General features: G+C 45.2%; 1 protein-coding gene across 1 annotated transcript; it reads right to left on the reverse strand.

Moving 5' to 3' along the window:
* Window positions 1–27,250, reverse strand: LEO1 (LEO1 homolog, Paf1/RNA polymerase II complex component). Its single transcript, XM_081838949.1, has 12 exons — window positions 27,092–27,250; window positions 22,490–23,266; window positions 21,426–21,530; window positions 16,708–16,802; window positions 16,018–16,163; window positions 11,802–11,886; window positions 9,781–9,875; window positions 8,292–8,426; window positions 6,771–6,906; window positions 5,245–5,431; window positions 4,828–4,925; window positions 1–284 (listed from the first exon to the last, which is right to left on the reverse strand). Exons 1-12 carry the CDS (start codon window positions 27,147–27,149, stop codon window positions 177–179), a joined length of 2,025 nt encoding a protein of 674 aa, XP_081695075.1. The 5' UTR covers window positions 27,150–27,250; the 3' UTR covers window positions 1–176.
* Window positions 27,251–27,400: the final 150 nt, after the last annotated feature.

Raw genomic sequence — 27,400 nt, forward strand, 5'->3', positions numbered from 1 at the left:
TTTAAAAGGGTCCAACAAAAATCTTTATTCATTTTAAGACTACAGATCTGAATGCAAGTTTCTTTTGTAAAAATAAAATAAAAATCCTCATTAGGTTTACTTACATCCTGGCTGCAAAAAGAACAGTGCAGTCATTATATATATTTACACGAATCTTGTAGACTTTCAGGCTTGCATTATGCATCCTCGTCCTCATCTTCCTCATCACTGATCACATACTTCTTGTGCTTCTTGCTTGCCTTCTCATCATCTTCTGCTTTTCTTTTACCAGATGGCTCACCCTCCTACAGGAAAGCAGATCGATTTTAAGCCAAAATGAGCATTTCTCTAGGTGCAAGAGACTAAAACTGCAATTTGGATCATCTACGCATTAAGAAACAGGTATATAATGTTCCCAAAGAAAATGATGCTTCCTCCTTGGTTAATAGAGGCAACATTTAATAATAATTATAATAAATTTTATTTATACCCCACCCTCCCCAGCCAAGACGGGCTCAGGGAGGCTAACACCAGGTATAAAAACAATTGATTGAAATATAATTTAGAGGGAAAAGAGCCTATGGAAACAGAGGTTGGGCTAAGGAAGAACGAATCTTGCAACTGTTTACGCTTGGCTATCTAAAGATGCAAACAGGACAGAGGACAGCTGAAAAAAAACAGCCACATCAACAGTACCCGAATCACGTTTACTCAAAAGTTAAATTTCCCAGAGCTAAACCCACCAGGAGTGACATCTCAAGGCCTTCCATATGTGCTGTGCTAGGAAGATTTTGGGCATAACACAGCGACAGAGTCTCAAACAAGCCCACATTCCCAGCATGTTCACACACTTGTCTCAGAGACGTCTACGCTGGCTTGGTCATGTGCACAGAATGGAAGATGGCAGGATCCCCAAGGATGCGCTCTACGGGGAGCTGGCTTCAGGAAGAGGCCCACTGGCAGACCAACTCTGCATTACAAAAATGTCTGCAAACATGACACGAAGGCTGGCAAAATCAACCCTGCCATGTGGGAATTCCTTGCAGGCGCCTGGAGACAGTCAGGTCATGAATCCATAGCGGTGACCAGAGGAAAAATGACGGCTGGGAGGAGCGCAGAGAGAAGAAATGCCATGGTCCACCTGTCCCAATGAAGCAGGACATCGCCATCTGCAGTAAAACATGCCTCTCCCATCTCTAAACTCACAGCAGGCACTGTAACCTTCCAGCGGTTTGACACTCCCTGCCCCGCCATGGCACACTCTTCCATTGCCTCTCAAGACAGATGGATACAAGCCATTTGTTGCTGACATCTGTGTTCCCCAAAAATTTGCTTTGGAGGGTTTCCCAACCCTCTGGAGCAGACTTTCAGGGTGCCCAGGAGTCTGCAGATCAACTGCACAAGCAAAGTCTGTTGTGTGAATAGTACAGCAGCACCAGATGCAACCTAATGTGTTTAGGATTGCAGCTTTGTTGGGGCTTCCAAAGAAGGGACAGGAAGCAAGTATCCGAATGCTTCCTGCATAAAATCTACTGCAAGTCCCCCAAACTAGGCACTGTTCATTGTTGTGGGAATTCACATGGTTTCATGATGTCAAGACATGAGTGTCACTACACATCACAGAAGGTGTGAACTCAACACAGCGATGCCCTTTTCAGTGGCAGCCTTACATCGCCCAGAGACTCTTGCCTTGCCTGATGGGCATATTACAGTAGTTATGATTTCAGCCTAGATCTCAGCTAATTGCTTGTTGTTAGCAAAAGGTAATGCATCTTGTTTGTTTTGCCAAAACATAGACTGTGTGCAAAATCTGGGGAAAAAGCAAACAATGTGATAGTTATAATTTGCTCTTAATTTTCAGATAAGTATCCTGTTCTAATTTACAACGAAACCACTTCCCATTTTAAGACAGAATGCATTAACAGTGATGAGCTTAAAGATTTCTTCTTTTTCCCCCAGAGAAGATCTTGTATCCTAGTACAAAATACTTCAGCAAATGGCACCAGCTACCCGCAAAAAACCAAAACCGACCCAAATGCATTCAAGTTTAATATTTTTCCTTCTGCTACAAGAAGCCAGAAGTGCTACTGGGTGATTTGGGACTTTGGGTGAAAGCTAATTGCCATCCCCTACTCCCTGACTATTAACACACATCCAGGTTTTGTGCAAATGAAAGATCAAAATGAAGTCCTTGAGAATTTCAAAGTCAGCCTCTGCAACACATGCTTCAAAAGAGGCTGGTAGTTATTTTAATGAAGTAATCCATAATGTGTGTGTCTCTCGCAGTGAAGTAGAATTTCAACAGCTTTCTACCAACTGGAAAATTACTTGCTTTTTTATTAATGAACCCAATTACTTGATTCATTTTTCGCTATAAAACTTAACATAACGGAACCTAGGACACCCATTCAACGTGGGTCCAGATTCATGGAAGTGCCTGGGGTGCTAGAATTTTTTTTTTGGGGGGGGGAGCAGGAGTGGCCCCTGGGTCAAGGGCGGTTGATTCAACCATCTACTCAGAAGCTGAAACGACAAGTGCAAACAGTTCATAAGGCATGGACAAAAGTTGAATTCATGCATGCAAACTGAGCATCCATGTCGTGAAATGATACAACCACAATAAAAAAGAAGGCATTTAAGAGGGGAACAAATTGAGGGGATGCCGAAAATGCTTCCTTGCCTGTAGGGCTGCTTGGTCTGGGGCAGGGTTGAGGAATCTCAGGTGCAGGGTGTGAGAGTGCGTGCAGAAACTAGCCTACCATTCAAGATAAACTTTCCATGCATTGCCCCTCCCACTTTTGCCTCTGGCTCCACCCACCACCAGCATGTGGCCCTCAGAAGGTGGTCCAGAAGAGAATTGCGGCCTGCAGGCTCACAAAAGTTCCCACCTCTGGTCTAGGCACAAATTAAATGCTGACTTTAATAAGCCTGACCTCCTAAATAATGATGAACCTCTACAGATTGAATTCAGCCCAGGTTTCCCCCCCACAAACACACACACAATGCATGTCAACTGATCTCGACACAGTACAGAATTCTTCTTTTGAACTTCTACCCTAATTCACTTCTCCACCTCTTTCTGAGAAGTTCTGCTGAACTCCAACATCACTAACGCAAAGAGAGTGGTCCTCTGGATCATTTTTGGAGAGCAAGGGTAGAAAAATGGTTGCATTGAGATGCATAACAAAGTACAAGCCTGTGCAGCCCATAATTTGTAGTCCATGCAGATGTGCTACTCCCTTAACTATTTTTTTAATGCTTAAGCGCCACCATGTGGTGAAGTTGAACGTTAGCAAACTAAATTGCATTTAAAATGGAAGGTGGGGGGGGGGAGTAAACAGAAGTCATGGTTTCATTGTCTTTCACCTACGAAGAAATGAGAAATTTGTGGCACCAGACAGAAGTCTGCTTGTAGAAACCCTTTGATTGGAGAAGGCTTTTCTTTGACTGGAGGCTCCCTTCTTCAATGCCATGTCACCAACCACTTTTGAAACACAAGACCAAAGCCTCTTTGGGCATGCGGGATACTCAGCCACTTAAGTAAAAACATGCAGGCATCTAAAATCACAGCATTAAACAGATGCTTTTCAGCTACGATCTTAAGAGACAACAATGTTTTCAGACTAGAATCTGTGTGAGCCTGAAGGATGCTAGCAGGCTTTGTGATGCAACTTTTTATCTCAGTACATTGCCCTCAAGAAGTTAGCCCTGACTCCCAAGTTCCAGTCCAACACTCTAAACCACTGTGCTACACTGGTTTTAAAATTACATTAAAGCCAGAGTATTCTGGGTGAAACAGTAAAAGAAAAGAAAAAAAGAATATGGCAAGTCTCAGGAAACATCAGGTCATAGAAGAAGTCCAAGGTAAGAGAGGTTAACTAGTCTTTGGCATTTCAAACTAACATGTACAGCAGAGACAGATGTTGTAGGATACCACCAACCCTGACTTTTGGTCTCGATGGCCGGGGATTCTGGTAGCTGAAGTCTAACAACCTCTCGAGGGCCCTTGGTTCTCCACCCCAAGGTACAGAGTGGGCTTTACTTCAAACCAATTATAGCAAGCCTGGGAGTCATTCTGGACTCACAGCTGTCCATGGAGGCGCAGGTCAATTCTGTGTCCAGGGCAGCTGTTTATCAGCTCCATCTGGTACGCAGGCTGAGACCCTACCTGCCCGCAGACTGTCTCACCAGAGTGGCACATGCTCTGGTTATCTCCCACTTGGACTACTGCAATGCACTCTACGTGGGGCTACCTTTGAAGGTGACCTGGAAACTACAACTGATCCAGAATGCGGCAGCTAGACTGGTGACGGGGAGCGACCGCCGAGACCATATAACATCGGTCTTGAAAGACGTACTGGCTCCCAGTACGTTTCTGAGAACAATTCAAAGTGTTGGTGCTGACCTTTAAAACCCTAAACGGCCTCAGTCCAGTATACCTGAAGGAGCGTCTCCACCTCCATTGTTCTGCCCGGACACTGAGGTCCAACGCCGAGGGCCTTTTGGCTATTCCGACGCTGCGAGAAGCCAAATTACAGGGAACCAGGCAAAGGGCCTTCTTGGTAGTGGCACCCGCCCTGTGGAACGCCCTCCCACCAGATGTCAAAGAGAAAAATAATTACCAAACTTTTAGAAGACATCTGAAGGCAGCCCTGTTTAGGGAAGCTTTTAATTTTTAATAGGTTATTTTATTTTAGTGTTCTGTCGGAAGCCGCCCAGAGTGGCTGGGGAAACCCGCCAGATGGGCGGGATATAAATAATTAATAAATAATAATAATAATAGTTGTTGTTGTTGTTGTTATAAACACCTGAGCCACTCAAAATAGACCCCTTCACCATTTCTCTCACCTCGTCACTGTTGAGTTTCTTCGCTTTCAGTAATCTCTGCGTTTTATCTTCATCTGAGCCCTCATCGCTGTCTGAAGAATAAATCCTAGCGCGCTCCTCTGAAAGGGAAATATATATGCATTTCTCTCCAAGAGCTGATCTACAAAAACTGACCGTAACTTAGAAACTGGCTGCTTGGAAGTGACAATCCTTTCCCTCCATGGGAAACGTGCCATGAAGCACTATCAGCGTTCTTTATTTGCTTGTTATCACAAGCCATTGCAAAACGAAAATAAGCATATATTATTTCCAAAAGGATTTCCCGCCATCCTCCTCTTAGGTATTAATGCTCCACTTTTCCTTTGTGTAATAAGCCCAAAGCAGCACCCTGGACTTAAAACCAGATAAATCCAAGACTCCGCGCTAAGCCGACCATACCTCTTATTCCGCCTTTGTATCTGTTTTTAATTGCTGCCAGGCTGATGGCTTCTTCTCCTTCGTCCTCTTCATCATAGCGGTCAGGCTCCAAGTAGCTGGCGCTCAGTCCCCGCTGGTGCTGCTTCTCTCGCATTCTCCTCTGCTGGGACTCCCTGCGAATGGAAGCTCGCAGCCTCTCCTCCTCTTTCTGCAGGGGGAAATGGCAACAACATAGGGGTGTGCCAAGGATTTCTCAAAACAGGGCTCAGACTGTGCACTGCCCTGCACATCACCCATCACTAATTTACACCCCTCTTATTGCCCAAGCAGAATTCAAAGTGGTTTTCAAGGTACACCAGTTACACGAGTATTAGAATAGAAGCATCCATAATTAAAACACCCAATAAAACAATCCTATTAAACAAAACATTAAAACAGGTCAAGATCGTAGGGGTGCCTGTGTAAACAGGTGCATCTTCAGAAGCCGGTGGAATGCCAATGCAGATGAGGCTTTGGCATTCTTGCAGCAGTTAAGTCTAGTTCTTCTTTTATTCCAGGTTCTTTTTCTGCTACGTGCTGCAACTGAGAGCAATGTGGCACAGGTTTCACGTGCTCTGTTTCATGACTAGCTCTGGCCTGGATTACAGAGCTTGATCAATACGTTAGAGAGGGAGAAAGAAGGATCCATTAAGGATTTTTGTTTTGCTTCAGACTAAATTAAATTGGCTCCCAACCCAGCTCCACCATTTCACCAAATAGGGGGGAAATGTGTTTTAGTCCACTGGCAACATAGTAGCGAGGCACTGCCCATTCTTACCTAGCAGTGCTGGTGATACCATAAAATAGTTTATAAAGACTGATTGCCAGATTCCGATACTGAGTTTTGTAAAGGTAAAGGTAAAGGGACCCCTGACCATTAGGTCCAGTCATAGCCAACTCTGGGGTTGCGGTGCTCATCTCGCTTTATTGGCCGAGGGAGCCGGCGTACAGCTTCCGGGTCATGTGGCCAGCATGACTAAGCTGCTTCTGCCGAACCAGAGCAGCACACAGAAACGCCGTTTACCTTCCCGCCGGAGCGGTACCTATTTATCTACTTGCACTTTGACGTGCTTTCGAACTGCTAGGTTGGCAGGAGCAGGGACCGAGCAACAGGAGTTCACCCCGTCGCGGGGATTCGAACCGCTGACCTTCTGATTTGCAATTCCTAGGCTCTGTGATTTAACCCACAGCGCCACCCGCGTCCCACCCAAGTTTTGTAGGATATAGCAAATATGAAGTTACTCTTATCTCTTCTGCTCATCCCTTCTTGTTCCGTTCTTCTCCCCCTTTTCAACTGTTTGCAGAGATGCCAAGGTAGGTAAGGTTGTTTTCTATGGCAATTCAGACTCCTGCCGAGCAAGAGCTTAGCTGCATTGAGGGCAGTAAGTCTAAAGATGCTGCTGAGTCATGCATACAAACAATATTTTAAGATTTGCATATAAGGGACAAATTTAATAATGGCTTAGAAGGCAAATTTTGATTCCAGCTACCCCACCCCAAATCTATACCTTAATCATTTCTGTTCGTTGGGACTCTGGATCACGGCCAGCCATGGGCAAAATACGAATTTTTTGGGTCTTGGAACATCTGTCTGCGAGCGAGAGAGTCATCTTTCTGTGTGTGGCACTGTCTGTTGAGTGAGGCCTGCGGTAAAATTGTTACTGGTTTAAAAAGCACTTCTTTCAGGGAACTGCAGGTTTGAGAAAACAATTGCATGTGACTGAGCTGATTCACACAACACACTATGTCAACCTGTAGCCAAGACCATCTTGTGGGTTGATCATCGGTTGCAGCAACCTCCTTTGAAGAAGCCTTTTCAGTGCCACGGGCACTAGGAAGTTGCCTTCAAAGAGGCTCGCTGTGAGCAATGACCAGCTGATTGTCAGTTACAGGGAGCCCCTTTGAAATCTCTGCAGAGGGGGAAACGCTCCTAAAAGTAGAACATTTCTCCCTCTGCAGAGAAAGCACTTCGTATCCCTGGAAAGAACAAAATCTCCATTTTAAATTTCAGCAATTTTCTCTCTCTCTTGAGAAAGTGGTTGCATCAGGTACTTCCTAAAGGGGACCTCCTAGCATAACTGATTCCAGCTGACTGCCAGGCCTTCAGCTGATTTGGCTCCTGGGCATGAGGTTCCCTACCTGACACTGTTAGAAACTGAGATATAAAAGCTATTTGGCATATGGCCCCTTAAAGCTAGGTTACAGGCACACTAACAGAATGTTTGGATGCATATATTTTTTAAAACCAGATCACAAAGCTGAAAATGAATTGTGTATATTCTCAGCTCCAGCGAAAATCTGACTCGCGCCATAGCATGGTAAGGAAAAACCAACAAATGCTGCTGTCCGCTAGCCAGTCAGATAGTGATGTCAGGTGCCATCCTGGCGCCCAGGCATCTTCACTTGGTTGCAAGTGGCTGATAGCCAGGTGCAAAATGTGCCTGGCTAATTCCGAATGCTGTTACCTGCTATAGGCCATAGACAACAGTGACCATAATAAAATGATTCAAGAGTTTTGTGGCACATTAAAGACTAACATATTTATTATAACATAAGCTTCTGTAGACTAGAGTCCACATCATCAGATGCATTACATATTTTCCCGAAATGGAAGGGAGAGAGACAGAGAGACAGACACACACACACACACACACACACACACAGAGAGAGAGAGAGAGAGAGAGAGAGAGAGAGAGAGAGAAATAGATAGATAGATAGATAGATAGATAGATAGATAGATAGATAGATAGGGTTGAGGGTGGGTGGGAATTGTAAGAATGCATTATGTTAATGTTTAAAAGGTATGTAAAATCGTCAGTGACCACAGCAGCACTGATGACAATAATCTAAGCATCCTGATGCTGGTCAGTTAATTAATGCCTGTAGATGAGGCAAGCTTCTATGTTCTTGCTTCAACATGGCTACCCTGCTTGGAAATAATTAGGCAAGCCACCTTGTATCTTCTTTCACATTCACAGTGATGCTATTACTTGTAAATATTCTCAACTCAATTGAATCCACATGCTTACCTGAAGGTTAGCTTTGTTTTGAACACAGCTTGCCCCTGAAGACCTGTTCCTTGCCTGATGAAGAGATGGTTGTGATCCCCCTGCAATGGTGCTTTGTACACATCGAACACTTCATTCCCCAAATGTAGTGACATGCTTCAAAAGGAAGGAGGATTGCTTTGATTAGCACACAAGCCAAGAGCCTTATTTGCTTTTGCTTATACAAGTACATTAAGCCCAGTTGATACAAGTGAACGAGATATAGGATGTTATTACCTGTTTACAGAGCAGTGAAGACAGAGTTATCCCACAAAATTCTGACGACTCCTTACATCATGGATTATTATTTTTTTACAGGTATTACAGAATTTGGCAGTGCCTGTGTGAAACTTGCTAATTCTCCCAATCTATAATTATGCTCTCCTTGGTTCTCTCCTTGGTTCTCTAGCCTGTCTTTTATCGTTGTTTATTGTCAGCTTTCTTTAACGTGCTGTATGGATATGTTTTTCTATGTATTCTTGCCTACTGCCTCCAGGCCCTCCTGCCATAACACGGATGCCCTAACAAAATTGGAAATAGCAAAGGAGAGGGATATGGGGCTTCTTAAGCTTCACTGACAGCACCTTGCACTTTCCTCTCCCTGTGGGTTTTCATACAGGTAGCGACATCAGCCATCGAGCAGCGCTTCCACCAAGGTGTCTACCACTGGAGCCTTCTCTGTTCCAAAGTGGGTGGAAAGCATTAGTTACAGTGGCGCCCCGCAAGACGAACGCCTCGCAAGACGGAAAACCCGCTAGACGAAAGGGTTTTCCGTTTGGGAGGCGCTTCGCAAAACGAATTTCCCTATGGGCTTGCTTCGCAAGACGAAAATGTCTTGCGAGTTCCTGCGGGTTTTTTCCCCTTTCCCCCCCCTTTTCCTAAGCCGCTAAGCCGCTTATCAGCTGATCCGCTGATAAGCCGCTTAACAGCTGATCGCTAAAAGCCGCTAAACCACTAATAGCGCTAATCCGCTAAGCTGTCAATGGGCTTGCTTCGCAAGACGAAAAAACCGCTATACGAAGAGCCTCACGGAATGGATTAATTTCGTCTTGCGAGGCACCACTGTATTTTGAGCTACCTTGGTAGCTTTTTCTGACCTTTAGTGGGGCAGCTCATTCAGCCTGGATCACAGCAACAAAAGCAGCTGCAATACGAACAGCGGTATATAGATATTTAAATAAATAAAATGAAAGGCGTCCAGAAAGGTGAGATGCAATGAGGCTGAATGATGGGATAGGGCAGAGCTCTGTCCCAGGTAAGGCATTGAATTGCTTAAAATCTGGCCGCATGATTCCTTGCAGGAAGACTCAGCCCCTTCATGGATGCGTGCCCTCTTTCACTCAACTCAGAAAACAGAACAATAATAATAATAACTGGATGAACGAGACCCGAGATAGAACTCTATGCTACACAACATGTTTCTTTCTACAGTTCAGAAGCATGGGTCAAGCAGGATCAGGCACAAACTGACCTCCCATCAGACCATTTGACTATCCGCGCATTGCTTTCTCGAACCTCGCTCCCTTCTTCATCTCGGCGAGTTCGCCAGCGTATCGTGTTCTCCACCTGTGGGGACACAAAGTTGCAGGAGGTATTTCTTGAGAGAAATGTCACAACGCTTGCAAGAAATAGAGTGTGGGGAGTGGGGGAATAATGCTGGTGGGAATGTCATACACTGGTATTCTGAATTGCTGAATTCATGTTTAAAATATTAACTTGTTTAACGCATTAGTGTTGTGAATCAATGAGCAGCAAGACAGCTCAGTGTACCATGAGGGATTCAGCAGGGGGGCGGGGAGGAGAGGCCACCACTGCAAGCTCAGACCTTTTCTGCTAAAACTTTAGCGTAACATGTTAGTCCTCACATATAACATGCATGTAAACCTGAAATTAACTTTCTCTCCTCTCCATTCCCACTGTTGCTTCCCATGTGCCCATTTTAGAAAGTAAGCCTCTTCAGGAAGGAACCTATCTCCCTCCCTGTTATGCTGAAAAGTAATAATCCATGTACACTGGTACCTTGGTTCCCGAACTTAATCCGTTCTGGGACTCCCAACACAGTTCGAAAACCAAGACGCGGCTTCTGATTGGCTGCAGGAGCTTTGTGCACTCAATTGGAAGCCATGGAAGCCGTGTCGGATGTTCAGCTTCCGAAAAATGTTTGCAAACTGGAACCCTTACTGCTGGGTTTGTTGTGTTCGGGAGCCGATTTGTTCAATAACTAAGCCGTTCGGGAACCAAGGTACCATTGTACATTGACGGAGATATAAATAAACAAAAACCAAGGAAGAAACCCCAGGTGCTCTAACTGGCACAGAGAATGTTATCGTGCATATACTATGGTGGTGCTCTAGAGTCAGCCCTATTGATGTTCCATAAAATGTCATATTTTGTGTTTAAATAGTAATTTGAACACTCTCAAGAACTTCACATAAGCTATCGTGGTCATCATCATTTATTTATTTCATTTACAAATCACTTCCCAGAGTGACGGATGTTTTCCTAACAATGGCGTTGTAAGGTGGGTCAGTATTCTTGTCCCCCTATTGCAGATGGGGACCCACAATTGGCTGGGGTGGGTGGAGAAGGCTTGCTTAGGGTCACCTACTCGCTGCTCTTCCAGGGAAGAAGTTTCTTGCAATGCTCAGCTTCATCTGAACCCTCCTGTAACTTAAGGCCATTTAATCTAATGGGCATCAGTTACAGTATGTTATGAGAAACGTCTTGATGGAAACAGCAGTTGGACCATGAAACCAATTGCCTGGCCTCTCCGAGTCTTCGAGAAGAGTCTGGGCGGCTGCCTGTTGGAAAAGCTCAAGTAGTGGGTTTCCTGCATTGAGCAGGGGTTGGAACAGATTACCTAAAAGCTTCCCCTTCCAACTTTAGGATTTGATGGGACTTCACCGGATCAGTGGATCTGAGCTGGGGACTTCAGGGTGCATTGCTCCATCTCTCAGAACTATGCTACACAAGCTCTCAATGTTTAAAGAAGGAATGGGGAACCGCTGGCCCTCCCAATTCAGCTGGACCACAGCGCTCACCAATGCTCCCTGAGCGCTCACCACAGCGCTCCCTGACCAGTGGCCATGCAGACTGGGCTTCAAGGGAGATGGGAGTCCAACAACGGCTGGTTCCCCAGCCCTGATCCAAAGCATGAGGCTTGACAGGATTGTGTTCCAAGACATAGCAAGGAGTGTTTAATAATAATAATAATAATAAATTTTGCAAGGGCTCAGGGCAGCTAACACCAATAAAATCACAGTAAAAACATAATGTGGGGGGGAACCAATTTAAAATACAGGTTAAAATGCAATTTAAAACGCAGTCTCATTTTAAAAGTAGCCGATAAATCAAGACCATAAGGGGAGGGAGACATAAGGGTCAGACTGAGTCCAAACCAAAGGCCAGGCGGAACAGCTCCGTCTTGCAGGCCTTGCAGAAAGATGTCAAGTTTGCATGTTGCGTGGAGGCAGAATTTAAGGTATACGGTACCTTCAGCTTTAGCCTTGTTCTACCTTCTTCATCCAGCATCTCCTCATCTTCAAATTCATCCTCATAATACTGTGGATCAAAAGGCCTGCAATAAAGCGGAATATGGGTTACCATGGATGTCATCCTTTCCTTGCAAAACAATTTTGTACCAGGACTGGAATTCTCACACAAAAACCCAATTATGGGTTTGTGGCCGCAGTTCCTTTGTACACATGGTAGGAGGTGGGAGAGAGAACAGAGAAGGCGAATGATTTTATTGGAGAAGGGCTGTAGAACATCTGCCTTGCATGCAGAAGGTTCCAAATTCAATCCCTGGCATATCCAAGTAGGGTTGGCAGCAACACCTGCGGGACACCCTGGAGAGCAACTTCCAGCCAGTGTAAACAGTGCTGATCTAGGTGGACCAAGGTGTGATTCAGTATAAGGCGGCTTCCTATGTCCCTAAGGTTTGCACGTTGTGCAACAACATCACAAGCAGCTTGCTTGTGCATTCTATTGTGCAACAACCTTCTTCTGGTGCAAAACATTTCGCCAGTGGAACAAGTGTACTGCTAGGTGACTTTCACTTCGCACTACATTAGATACAACCCTCACTTATTATCTTCTACCAAGACAGAGGGTTTCAAAGTCATACCTTGATTTTGATTTTGATGGATTGTAATTTTTACAGTTTTTTATTTGTATTGTTTTTTGGGGTTTCTTTTTTGTTTTGTTTTCATTGTTTTAATGCCTTACTTTGTTTTTAAGGGGAGGGGTCAGGGCTGCCGGGGAGTGGGTCCCAGCCAACAAAATGGCTGCGGCATGTTCCACAGGGGGGGATGCGTTGGGACAACCGATCTCAGTGATCTCGGGTAGGAGGAGGAGTTACGCTAAGACCAGACCATGTCATTACAGAGAAGGCAGGTTTAGTCGTTGTCTGAGGACTATCCCTGCCTCCAGGTCTGGTCCTGACCAGATGGATACTAGAATCAGCAAGGGATACCCACATGACCTGAAGGTGCTGCTGTGCAATGCCAGGTCAATGATTCATAAGACCACTGCCATCCATGACCTGATCATGGATGGAGGATTTGACCTGGCATGTGTAACAGAGACTTGGTTGAATGAAGCAGATGGGCCTGTTCTTGCCGCTGCTTGTCCACCAGGTTTCTCTTACGCACAGCAACCCAGGCCTTGTGGGCGGGGAGGGGGGGTTGCAGTGATTTTTAGGAAGTCATTAGTTTGCACCAGGCGTCCTATTGGGAAGACCCAGTTTTCTGAGTGCATGTTCTGGAAGTTGGGCAATAGGGGCAGTACAGGATTCCTTTTGGTGTACCGACCTCCCCGCTGCACCAAGGATTCCCTGCCCGAGCTGCTTCAGGTCGTGGCGGATGTTCTCCTGGAGACGCCTAGTTTGGTTGTCCTAGGGGATTTTAATATCCATGCCGACACGACCTTACAAGGGGCCGCTCGGGACTTCGTGGAAAGCATGGCCTCCATGGGGCTGTCCCTGAATAAGTTTGGCCCAACCCATAGCCGCGGACATGCCTTGGACCTGGTGTTTACCTCTACGGATGTTGGTGATCTGACACTAACTAAAAGTGAAACAAAAGAAGTGCCATGGTCAGATCACTTCCTGGTGCAACTGGACTTCTCCGCGACCCTTCCCCTCTGCAGGGAGGTGGGACCGATTCGGATGGTCCGCCCCCGCCACTTAATGGATCCAAATGGTTTCCAGAGAGTGGTAGGGGATGCTTTATCCCATGTTGATGGCCTTTCAGTTGATTCCCTGGTGGCCCGCTGGAATGTGGAGTTAACCAGGGCTATTGACTGTTTGGCTCCGAAGCGCCCTCTCCGATTGCATGGAGCCCGGAGAGCCCCGTGGTTTTCCACGGATCTGAGGGCAATGAAACAATCGTTGAGACGGCTAGAGCGCCGGTGGCGGATAACTCATTCTGAAGCTGACCGGACACAGGTTAGAGCTCAATGTCGAGCCTACCAAGTGGCGGTAGCGACGGCGAAGAAAACTTTCTTCGCCGCCTCTATTGCATCTGCAGAAAACAGCAGCAGGAGACTTTTTCAGGTGGTCCGCAATTTAGCGGAACCACCTGCTACATCGGGGCCCAGTACGGGCCACATGATCTCCTGCAATGATTTTGCAAAGTTTTTTGCAGATAAAGTCGCTCAGATTCGGGAAGAGGTAGACGCCACCGTGGGAGCAGGGCCGGGGCGGGAGAGTGCTAGAGTCCTGTCTAGTCAAATTGCATGGGATCAATTCCAATCTGTTACCACCGAGGATGTGGACAGGCTGCTTGGACGAGTGAAACCAACCACCTGTCTCCTTGATCCTTGCCCATCCTGGCTTATAAAAGCTAGCCGGGAAGGACTGGGTGATGGGCTTCGTGAGGTGGTGAATGCTTCCCTCCGTGAGGGAGCCTTCCCAGACCCACTGAAAGAGGCGGTTATCAAACCACTTCTTAAAAAACCATCTTTAGATGCGGCCACGATGGCCAACTATCGCCCAGTCTCAAATCTTCCATTCTTGGGCAAGGTGATTGAGCGAGTGGTTGCTGAACAACTCCAGGCACGCCTGGAAGAAGCGGACCATTTGGATCCCTTCCAGTCGGGATTCAGGCCTCATCATGGGACTGAAACTGCCTTGGTCGCACTGGTTGATGATCTCCGGCGGGCCAGGGACAAAGGTGAGAGCTGTTTCCTGGTTCTGCTGGATCTCTCAGCGGCGTTTGATACCATCGACCATAACATCCTCCTGGACCGTCTTGAGGGGCTGGGAGCTGGGGGCACTGTCATACAGTGGTTCCGCTCCTTCCTCCTGGGCCGTGTTCAGAAAGTGGTGGTGGGGGATGAGTGTTCAGACCCCTGGGCTCTCACTTGTGGGGTGCCTCAGGGTTCTGTCCTCTCCCCCATGCTTTTCAACATCTACATGCAGCCGCTGGGAGAGATCATCAGGGGGTTTGGGCTGGGTGTTCATCAGTATGCGGATGATACCCAGCTCTACCTCTCTTTCAAATCAGAACCAGTGAAGGCGGTGACAGTCCTGTGTGAGTGTCTGGAGGCGGTTGGAGGATGGATGGCGGCTAACAGATTGAGATTGAATCCTGACAAGACAGAAGTACTGTTTCTGGGGGACAGGAGGCGGGCAGGTGTGGAGGACTCCCTGGTCCTGAATGGGGTACCTGTGCCCCTGAAGGACCAGGTGTGCAGCCTGGGAGTCATTTTGGACTCACAGCTGTCCATGGAGGCACAAGTTAAATCCGTGTCCAGGGCAGCTGTGTACCAGCTCCATCTGGTACGCAGGCTGAGACCCTATCTGCCTGTGGACTGCCTCGCCAGAGTGGTGCATGCTCTGGTTATCTCCCGCTTGGACTACTGCAATGCACTCTACGTGGGGCTACCTTTGAAGGTGACCCGGAAACTACAACTAATCCAGAACGCAGCAGCCAGACTGGTGACAGGGAGCGGCCGCCGAGACCATATAACACCGGTCTTGAAAGACCTACATTGGCTCCCAGTACGTTTCCGAGCACAATTCAAAGTGTTGGTGCTGACCTTTAAAGCCCTAAACGGCCTCGGTCCAGTATACCTGAAGGAGCGTCTCCACCCCCATCATTCTACCCGGACACTGAGGTCCAGCACCGAGGGCCTTCTGGCGGTTCCCTCACTGCGAGAAGTCAAGTTACAGGGAACCAGGCAGAGGGCCTTCTCGGTAGTGGCGCCCTCCCTGTGGAATGCCCTCCCACCAGATGTCAAAGAGAACAACAACTACCAGACTTTTAGAAGACATCTGAAGGCAGCCCTGTTTAGGGATGCTTTTAATGTTTGATGTATCATAGTATTTTAATATTCTTTTGGAAGCCGCCCAGAGTGGCTGGGGAGGCCCAGCCAGATGGGCGGGGTATAAATAATAAATTATTATTATTATTATTATTATTATACCTAAGTTTCCCTACTACAATTCTGTTTACTTAAAATGCTTATATTCTCCCTTTCTTCCTTATAATAAAGATGGTTTATAATAAAACCAAACACAGAATTAACTTGTTAGCATTAGCTCTTTTTTTGGTAAAAAACCTATTTTGACTAAAGGTGGGGGGGGGGCTTGTATTTTTTTAGATAGTTGCAACTCATCTGTGGATAGAACTACAGATTGGTTTACTGTTTTTGTTTTTTAAGACCCTGGAACACTTGTTTCCCAGACTGAGCCTGTGACTTTTACCTGGGCTCCACACTGAGGAAGTTGGGAAGCTTCACAAAATATAAGTCATTTCCCAAGTCTGTGTTGACTTTAGGAATTTCAACTTCTATCCGCGTTTCAGGAATAGGTTCCTCCTCCTGTTGATCCTCGTTCAATCCATTCTCGTCCTATTCAGTGGGGAGAGAAAATCACGTGGGAAATTATTGCTTTTAAATATAATTCCATCTCTTCCATTTATGCATATGTGTGATTTGACCATACAGAGAACATACACTTTATCAACATTATGCCTGCTCAGGACATCAGCATAAGGCAAGTGTGGGGAACTTTTGGCCCTCCAGATGTTGCTGAACCACAACTCCCATCATATCCAGCTGTTGGCCTTGCTAGCTGGGGCTGATGGGAGTTGTAGTTCAGCAGCTTCTGGAGGAACCAAAGTTCCCCAATCCTGGCATCAGGAGAGAGGGGGAAAGAGACCTTCAACTTTCAAAAGTCCCGAATGGAATACACTTATCTGCAACCCCTTCTAAAAGGATCACAAATCATTATCCCACTTTTTCCTAATGCAGTTTGAGAATACAAATCTTAACATACATGTAAGCATTAAAATATAATTTCTCAAGTTGTCAGGTTAAATCCAACACTGATCCAAAAGCAGGACCGGGTGATATGCGACACCCTCTGACCTCACCAAGCAACAAAGGTACTTACAATAGGTTGCCCAGGAGTTGGGGGCTTGTCTTCCCCATCGCTCCCCGAAGATATGTCATCTGCTCCTCCAAACAGATCCATTGCATCTTTATTACCTTGCCCAGAAAATAAGAAACAGAAATCATACTCAGAAGGTTGGAAACTGGCGGTCGAGAAGGACTGTTTGTTTTTGAAAGACACCTTATTTATAAAAAATATACTCTGCAAGGGGCATAAAAATATAAACAGTGGTACCTCAGGTTACAAACAGTTCAGGTTACAGACGCTTCAGGTTACAGACTCCGCTAACTCAGTAATAGTACCTCGGGTTAAGAACTTTGCTTCAGGATGAGAACAGAAATCGTGCTCCAGCAGCGCAGCAGCAGCGAGAGACCCCATTAGCTAAAGTGGTGCTTCAGTGGTGCTTAAGAACAGTTTCTGGTTAAGAACAGACCTCCAGAACGAATTAAGTTCTTAACTCAAGGTACTACTGTATTAAAAATAAAATAAAATTGTCCAGTAGCACCTTAGAGACCAACTAAGTTTGCTCTTGGTACAGTGGTGCCTCGCAAGACGAAATGAATCCGTTCCGCGAGTCTCTTCGTCTAGCGGTTTTTTTCGTCTTGCGAAGCAAGCCCATTGACGGCTTAACGGATTAGCGCTATTAGCGGCTTAGCGGCTTTTAGCGGCTTAGCGGATCAGCTGATAAGCGGCTTAGCGGCTTAGAAAAAGGGGGAGGGGGAGGAAAAAACCCCGCAGGAACTCGCAAGACATTTTTGTCTTGCGAAGCAAGCCCATAGGGAAATTCGTTTTGCGAAGCGCCTCCAAAACGCAAAAGATTTATATGATCTGACGAGTAAACCAAGTTAAATGTTATAAGTTATAGGTAAATTAATGTAAATTGATGTACAATAAAAGTTATTTTTGTAATATTATAGGTAAAGCACAAAACTGGAATGTAAAATGAGGTAAAAAATTGATGGTCATATATGAATAACATAAAACAAGGGAGCCATGTGGGGGGAGGAGGGAAGTCAGGGGACTCTAGTAGTCCCAGGTTATGGAGTAAATGTGGATTTTATATATAATTATTTTAAGGCTTTGATGTATGGTTTTTCTTTTTAATGCGATGCTTTGTTACTGTAAAAATTAATAAAAATATTGATTTAAAAATCTTTCCCTCTCTCACGACTCCTGTCCTGGTCTCACTTACATAGCTGTCAAAAAAGTCACAACTGATTTTTGTCACTGAGGAAACAGCTAACCTGCCCCAATAAACGTCCAAGGATCCACAGTGTTTGAAAAGCTATTTTAGTTGAAATATTCCTCGTAGGTCTAGGAAGGTATTTCAAGATCAATCTCAGAGGATTTTGGGAAGGAAAAACCTCAGCGACATGTAGGAGTTTGGTGTGTGAGCTGTTATGAGCCACAAAGACTTGGGTTTGAATGTAGGGGGCTAGTTTATACCTGGCGTTCCCCATGACGAGAGAATGGTTGTTAAACCACTCTGGAAATTGCAGCTCTGGAAATCTGCAGTTCCCGGGATACTTTGTGGGAAGTCATGGCGGTTAAAGTGGCACAATAGTGCTTTAAATGGATGGCTCAGGATGTGGCCCGAGGGGCTGGCGGGCGGAGAATGACATTCGAACTCCCAGCCAGCCATAAAGCTTATGAGGCTTGGTATGATTATTTTCCACCTAGTCATTTTGACACTTTGGCACACCCTATTTGCAAAATTTGACAATTCCAAAATACAGATGAGCTTTCACTTTTGCAAGATTGAGTTTACTGCCTTCGGCTGTACTTGAGGGTCGATTTCAAAAAATCCCACTGGGAAAACGGTTTTGTCCCTGTGGAGATGGCAGTATTGAGTCAGTGGCTCATGTGCTTCTGGCCTGCACTCTTTATAAAGATTTGAGGAGTGAGGTTATGGCCCCTTTATTACTCTCCATGCCAGGTCTCTCAACCATTCCTACTGTGTCCTTCCTTTTAGCAGATCAAGATGATCAGGTGACAGCAAAAAGTGCAAGGTTTTTAGCGGGGGCAATTAGAAAAGATCTATTATTTGATTATTGATATAAACCCCCAAAATGTATTTTCTATAGTTAAGCTTTTACCTCTATCTTCTGTACATTTTACTTTATTGCTATGGCTAGTGGCTGATGCAAATATTCTTCTGATTGATTCTTTTCTCCTCTCAGACAGGGCTGTTGTGAGGATTTATTTAAAAGGGCAGGGAAATTCAGCATTCCCCTCTTTTTAATCTTAATATTTTGATAATTTTATTACATTGACTTGTTTTTAAAATCTGTTGGTTTTATTGGCATTTTCTTATGAGTATTTTATATTATTTCATGTAAAGTTTTATATTATTTCATGTAAACCATTTATTATTAAATTGTTATTTCTTTATCATATGTGTTAAAGTCACTTTTCTTACAAGGTGGCCCAAAGTGACTTACATCCTTGTTTATCCCATCTTTACAAACAAAGCATTTAAAACAAAAACAAAAAACTAACTACAGTGGTGCCTTGCAAGACGAAATTAATCCGTTCCGCGAGTCTCTTCGTCTTGCGGTTTTTTCGCCTTGCGAAGCACGGCTATTAGCAGCTTAGCGGCTATTAGCGGCTTAGCGGCTATTAACGACTTAGCGGCTTTAAGAAAAAGGAAACAAACTTGCAAGAACTCGCAAGACGTTTTGTCTTGCGAAGCAAACCCACAGGGAAATTCGTCTTGTACAGTGGTGCCTCGCAAGACGAAATTAATCCATTCTGTGAGTCTCTTCGTATTGCGGTTTTTTCATCTTGCGAAGCAAGCCCATTGACATCTTAGCGGATTAGTGCTATTAGCGGTTTAGCGGCTTATCAGCTTAACGGATCAGCTGATAAGCGGCTTAGCTGCTTAGAAAAAGGGGGGGGGAGGGAAAAAAAACCCCGCAGGAACACGCAAGACATTTTCGTCTTGCGAAGCAAGCCCATAGGGAAATTCGTTTTGCGAAGCGCCTCCAAAACGGAAAACCCTTTTGTCTAGCGGGTTTTCCGTCTTGCGAGGTGTTCGTCTTGCGGGGCACAACTGTACCAAGTTTGCCTTCCAGCATTCCTGGAGAGAGAGGCAGGCAAAGATTTCCTCAGAGCCTCCTGCTCCAGCTGGACTCCTTTGCCCTACACAGAAACCTTCTTCCAACAACTGGCCTGTGGGAAGGTGTAACGAAGTTATCAGGTAGACTTGGAAGATGGACCTGAGGAGCTGTGCATCTAAAGAAGTCAGTTCTCTGGCAGTTGGAACTTTGTCAGTTGGGAGAAGACAGTTAGATCTCCGGGGCAAAGAGTCACAGAAACCGAGAGAGTGTCAGAGAGGGAGTGAGAGAGAATCTAGGTATCTCATCTAAGCCTGCCCACCTGGTCATAAAGATGTCCTGTCCTTTAAATGAGAGTTCTTCCACCTTGGGGGTCCCCACCTGTTGCTGCGCAAGACCCATCGTTACCAGCCAGTGTGGTCAATGGAGAGGGCATGATGGGAGTTGTAGTCAAATGGGGACCCAAGGTTGAAGAACATTGCTTTAAATGATTTTGGAGATAAGGAACGTGTAGCTGGACTGAAAGCAAGTTTCTTAGTTCTTAGTCTTTAAGGTGCCACAAGAATAGTAGCAGGTATGTTCCTTTTGGTTTCGAAACTTTGCTCTGTATGCCTTGCCCTTGTTTTATTTCTAAAAAAATCCTTGCCCATTTGGCTTATCAATAAAGTAAACCCAGGTATTTAGTGGCGTGCTTCAGATGTCTTTCTACTGGGGGTATTCTTTTGAAACTTAAGGGTGGTCCATTCTAACCATGTGGAAAATCAGGAAGTGGTGCCAATGAACTGGTCTGGCAAAAATTGACCTTATCTCCGAAACGGCTCTTACAATGAGATCTAGAAAATTATATGCACCACAGAAGGATACCAGGAGAGGGTGCTCGCTTCAGCAGCACAGATACTAAAATTGGTTTCCAGGAGAGGGAGCCAAACATTGTTAACACTAGGTACCTGCAAATTGTTCAACTTGATTTTAATATTGTAATTCTAAATTTTTATACCCAATTTCAATTTTGTATTTCTGTAGTGTTATAACTTGCAAATGTAATGAAAGCCAGTGTAAATTGTTTTAACTCATTCTAACAACGTACATTTATTTTGTTGTAACCCACCCTGGGACCTTATGATGAAGGGTGAAAAAAATCCATAAATAATAGTATTTGGGGCGGAAATAAGTGAGGATTAGGTAGCTCTAGACCAGAGGAAATTGTCTCAGGTGTCAGATCCAGTCCATGGAGCAACATGGAGCCAATCCTAGTTTATAGGAACTTTCCCACTGAAGCACTTGACCTCCTTTGAACCCTATAAAACAGGGGCAGAGGAAATGTGGACTTCCAGCTGCTGTTGGGACCCTTAATCCCTGGCCACTGGCCTGCTGGCTGGGGGGTTATGGGAGTCCAACAGTATCTGAAGGTCTACAGGTTCTACATCCCTGCTCTAAAGCAAGTGACAAGAGATGACCCAAAATACTGAAGTCAGAGCTACCATGAAAATAATCAAACATGTAGATTTGTTGTTAAACAGTTGTTTAAATAAACTGTTGTGGAGACAACTTTTGATCTAATGCAGTGGAGGAGGTGAAGAGGAGCTTGGCACTGCAAACCCAACCTCAGATGAGATTTTGTTTTGTTTTTAATCCCAAATGACACGAAGAGGGGCTGCTTACCTTTTTGTCCTTCCACATCACTGTCCATTTCGGAATCCGACGCAATTTGTTTCTTACGCTTCGTTTGCATGACTTCTTCATCACTGTCACTGCCTCTTGCCGATTCTGCAAAAGCACATATCAATCTTGAAGCCCCCTCATCACTTTCTATTATTATACTGTATATATTTCTATTAATATATTTCCATTAATATATTATTATATATTACACAATCCAGACACCCTGAATAAAACACAGCAGAGCAATGTCACTTTGAAGAATGGCATTCATACCAGTGGACTTCCAAAAGTATTGTTGATGAAACCACACGGGTACTAAAATAAAAATGGCCAAGCAATGCAGTGGACATATATAAAAGGAAGATACTTAAATCCCTACTTGGCCTTGAAGCTCCCTGGGTAGGCATTCAGCAAATTTTTCAGCCTTACTGCTATCAAAGGTTAATAGTGAAAAACAAACAAACCCCCAAAACATTACAACCCGTCCTGAAATTTTGGGGGAGTTTAAATTTTTTATAAAAAGGTAAGTGGAAAAAAGTGTGAGCAACTATTAAACCCAAATTCCAAGAGATTATCTAAAGGGACAACTGCTCTGAAAACTAAATATGGATTGTGCTAGACTTGTTGATTTGGGGTGGATGAAAAAGAGTAATCGTAGCCTTCAAGATATGTCTACTACGCCAAAGCTCAGTGGTTAAGCACATGCTATGCATATGCAGTGGTACCTCTAGATGCGAACGGGATCCGTTCCGGAGCCCCGTTCGCATCCTGAAGCGAAGGTAACACATGACTGCACATTTGCGTGGGTTGCGTTTCGCTGCTTCCGCACATGCGTGTGACGTCATTTTGAGCATCTGCACATGTGCGAGTGGCGAAACCCGCAAGTAACGCGCTCCGTTACTTCCGGGTCGCCGTGGAGCGTAACCCAAAAATATTCATCCCGAAGCTACTTCAACCCGAGGTATGACTGTAGAAGGCTGGGAAAGAATCTTGCCCAAGAGCCCTCCAGACCTAAGGTTTCCCTAGTCCTGCAACTAGACATTTGCACCCTCAATTCTCCATACCCGATTTATGCTCATGCTCTTCCTCATCCTCCAAGAGCCTTCGCTCTTCATCATCGGAATGCTGGGGCCTCTCTTCGTCAGAGTTCTGCATCTTTTCCTCGTCTGAATGCTGCAGCCTTTCATAGTCATCATCCGAGTTCTGCATATTCTCCTCATCAGAGTTTTGGGGTCTTTCCTCTTCATCAGAAACCTGCAGCCTCTCTTCGTCATCATCCGAGTTGTGCATTTTCTCATCGTCAGAGTTCTGCAGCCTCTCTTTGTCATCAGAAGCCAGAGGTCTCTCCTCATCATCCGAGTTCTTCTCATCATCATCCAAGTGCTGTGGCCTTTCTTCGTCATCCGAGTTCTGGAGCTTCTCCTCATCGTCTGACTGATCACTTCTGTCTTCCCTTTCCCATTTTTCATCCTCAGAGTGTGCTTTGTCAGAGCCTTCTGCCTCAGAGTGGTGGCTGCCTTCATCTGACCTGTGATCCTCTTCATCCTCGTCCTCCTCGTGAGCAGCTTCAGAGCCACTGTGCTGGTCCATATCTGACTGGTCATTATCCTCATGTTCAGAATGCCCCGAGCCTTCCGAGCGATTGTAGGATCGCTCAGACCGGTTATCGCTGCCACTATGGTGAGAGGCGCCATCATCCTCGCTGTCGTCACCAAACAATTCTTTGTTACTTGGTTTCAAAGCCTCTCGGTCGTCATCTCTGTCGCTCTCGCTACCAGAAATATTACTGATGGAGCCAACAGGCTCCTGGTCAGAGTCTGAATCTGACCCAGAATCAGAATCTGTGAAAACCAAACAAGCATAAAAGGACAACGTTAGCAAGAGGAAAAGAATCAGATAACATATATAAAAATCAACTGACCAATACCATTTTACAGTGGTACCTCGGGTTACATACGCTTCAGGTTACAGACTCCGTTAACCCAGAAATAGTACTTCGGGTTAAAAACTTTGCTTTAGGATGAGAACAGAAATCGCGCGGCGGGGGCGCAGCAGCAGCGGGAGGCCCCATTAGCTAAAGTGGTGCTTCAGGTTAAGAACAGTTTCAGGTTAAGAACGGACCTCCGGAACGAATTAAGTACATAACCAGAGGTACCACTGTATTTATGTTCACCTAGTCAGAAGGAAGCAAATCCATCAGCTATATGCAATTTGAAGAACTAGTCACTTTGCTGAAAACACTGACAGCAGTGAAAAATCATAATTAAGTAGTAGTCCAGCAACAATCCTGACTGAAGTACTATACAGAAGTAAAGCAAATGTTGACTGAAAATGGGCAAAACAATAAAAACAGGTTCAGGTGGATAGCCGTATTGATCTGTCATAGTCATAATAAATAACAAGATGAAAGATGAAAAAATCTTTTTTAATAATTCCAGTGGCACCTTTAAGATCTACTAAATATAAGCTTTCAAGGTATGAGCTTTTGTGTGTAATACACACTTTGTCAGATACTCTGAAGCAGAGGTCGCTTCAACCTTATAACTGCTGATGGCTGTTACGCCAGTTGGTTCCATAGGGAAGGACAAGGGATTTTTAAAGCGATAGATGACCAAAATTAGCTTTAGTATGTATAATGGGACATGAATCCAATATCTCTATTCAGACCAGGTCTCTCCATAGTTTTTAATTTGGTAATAAGTTGTAATTCAGCAACTTCTCTTTCAAGTGTATTTCTAAAATTCTTTTGCAGTAAGCCAGCTACTTTAAGATCTTGTATAGAATATCCTGGGAGACTGAAGTAAAAACCGGTTAGCCTGAACCATTATATCCCAGCTTGATCACTGAGATCACCTGCAGGAGCGTCACTTTTAAATTGTCAACTTTAAATTGTCTATACAGACAATTAAGACTGCATTTTTCCACAATGGTTTATTAATGTCCATTTTAACTTTTTAAATATGATTTTTACTGTATGTTGTATGTATTATTGCTGTAAACTACTTGGGTATTTTTCTTTTTACCGTATAGTGAATAAATATTTTTATAAATAAATAAAACAATATTTAAGGCGCTGCTATTTAGTCCCATTATGCCATTGTTTCAGAAACACTGCTATAAACTGGCCCATAAATAGCAGCTCTCCTGGTCATCTGTGCAAAGGAAGAATCACCACCAGGTGACCACATAAGAAAAATATTATCCAAGCTGGCTTACCCCCAGCTTTTAAGCCACGTATGACTGCCATCAGAATGTGAAGAATAGGTAAACTGGCAATTACTGTTATTGGAAAGTAACTTTTGTGGGTTTATTTATGAGGATTCTATTGACTGACTTGACAACAACCAACATGGTCACAGCATTTTGGTGCTGGCTAGGGCTGACAATAGTTGTAGTACAAAACACCTGTAGGGAATCAGTCTGAGGACGGGTGACTTAATGATATTTGTATTTTGGCAGAGATTACAGTGGTGCCCCGCAAGACGAATGCCTCGCAAGACGAAAAATTCGCTAGACGAAAGAGTTTTCCGTTTTTGAGGTGCTTCGCAAGACGAATTTCCCTATGGGCTTGCTTCGCAAGACGAAAACATCTTGCGAGTTCTTCCCCTTTTTTCCCCTTTTTCTAAGCCGCTAAGCCGCTAATATCCGCTAAGCTGCTAATAGCGCTAATCCGCTAATAGCCGTGCTTCGCAAGACGGAAGAACCGCAAGACGAAGAGACTCGTGGAACGAATTAGTTTCGTCTTGTGAGGCACCACTGTACATTTTTTATCTTGCACTACACCACTTTGCTTGCCAATATGACAATCATCACACATCAAACCCTAAACAGCCTGTCTAAAAAAAGGTCTCCCTTGCCTGTTTTCTTTTTCTTTCTTTCTTTTTAAAAAGACACCAAGACATTGGATCTAGCGCACAGAACCAGGTACTGAACAGCTTGGAGATCACCACAATAAAAATCCCTTGTTTGATAGCGGCCTCTAGTTTAATAAATGGTGGGTCTGCCCAAAGAGTAGGAAGACACACATATCTGTTTCTGAGAAATCTGATTCAAGGTCCACAAGTGTGTCATGGAGTACACCAGTCTCCTGTGATCTGAGAAAAAAACCCCCACAGCAAACTACTATGCAAAACAATACACGCTAGCAGCATTGTTTAAGATGTTCTTGCAGGGTACCTAAAATGAGGAAGAATTTCAGAATAGATGTGCATTGGTGAGAAGGGGCATGGAGACGAATGAACAGACAGAGACCACAACATTGTGACCAGATGAAAAGGAAATTACAGTCGTACCTTGGATCCTGAAGGCCTTGGTACTCAGATGTTTTGGCTCCCGAATGCCGCAAACCCAGAAGTGAGTGTTCCGGTTTGCAAACGGTCTTTGGAACCCTAATGTCCAAAGTGGCTTCCATGGCTTCCGATTGGCTGCAGGAGCTTCCTGCAGCCAGTCAGAAGCCTTGCTTTGGCTTCTGTTTTGGAAGTCGAATGGATTCAAATTCCAAGGTACGACTGTATTGTACCTTTAACAGTGGTACATAAGGATTGCAGTGTTTCTCAAAATTCAGTGCCCAGCTGTTGGACTGCAAATACCATCACGCCTGACCCTTGGTCCTGCTAGCGAGACATGATGGGAGTTGTAGCTCAATAGTTGGGGACCCAAGTTTGAAAAACACTGGACTATAGTAACCATAACTTGTGACAAAAGCATGAGAAAAGTTCCCCCTTGTTGTCACGCAGCTGTTAAAAGGTACAGAAACCGTGCCTTCCTTTGCACTTGCCCCATTCACATATTACGAGTTTTGATGTTTCAAACCCAGTGGTGCCTGGAGGCAGTCTCACAAGCCCCAACTTCTAGAAGGATGAAAAGATGAAACTGGGAGGGGGGGAAACAACTGAAATCTAATTGCAGGTAAATCAGTGCTCAGAGTTGGGTCTGGGGAGAGACACTCAGGTAGGATTCAACCCATCACCGTCAGCCTAGCCTCCCTCAAAGGGTTGCAAGAATAAAAAACGGGGCAGGTGCGGGGAACAAACCGCAACACACCGCCCTGAGCAATTTGGAAGCACCCAGTCCCCTTCTCCCGCCTCATCCCAGCTGCGCTGCGAATATGGCACTTTGCTCATGCTCAGAGGAACTCTTTTTCTGCATGGCACTTTGTTCATGCTCAGAGAAACTTTTTTTCTGCATGGCACTTGGCTCATGCTCAGAGGAACTCTTTTCTCTGCATGGCACTTGGCTCATGCTCAGAGGAACTCTTTTTCTGCATGGCACTTGGCTCATGCTCAGAGAAACTCTTTTTCTGCATGGCACTTGGCTCATGCTCAGAGGAACTCTTTTCTCTGCATGGCACTTGGCTCATGCTCAGAGAAACTCTTTTCCTGCATGGCACTTGGCTCATGCTCAGAGGAACTCTTTTCCTGCATGGCACTTTGCTCATGCTCAGAGGCACTCTTTTTCTGTATGGTCGCCTCTCGTGCACTCTGGTACCAAAACGAGGCTTGGGGCTGAGCTCTGGGCGCGAACAAGAGAGCAAGGAGAGAATTTCAAAGGAATCAAAAGGCGTCGGGGGGGGGGTTAAAAGCCAAGGCCTCCTTCCGCGCATGCGTGATACAATGCGATATGCCCCCCCCCGGCGTCCGTGTCTCTCCCCCCCCCCGCCCCGTTACCTTTTTGCTCCGGCTCGGTGTCAGCATCGCTGCCGAACAGCTCCTCCATGTCCGCCATGGCGAGGGGGAGCCCAATTTCCTCAGGCCACCTCAGCGGACCCGGCGGCAGGGCTAGCGGAAGAGGGCGCCTTCCCGTGACGTAAAACAGCTGCGACTGAGGGGGGAGGAGTCGTGCCTAGATTTACAATAGAAGATGACAGATAGAATATAGAGCAGTGCAGGGCCTGCACTTCCGGTTTAAGATGAAAACCTACGGTATATCCACTTGCGTTAAACCGGAAGTGTCCGCGTGGGCGGGCCGTAGTGGTT

The sequence above is a fragment of the Podarcis erhardii genome, assembly GCF_964252035.2.
Source record: "Podarcis erhardii genome assembly, chromosome: 14".
Lineage (NCBI taxonomy): Eukaryota > Metazoa > Chordata > Lepidosauria > Squamata > Lacertidae > Podarcis > Podarcis erhardii.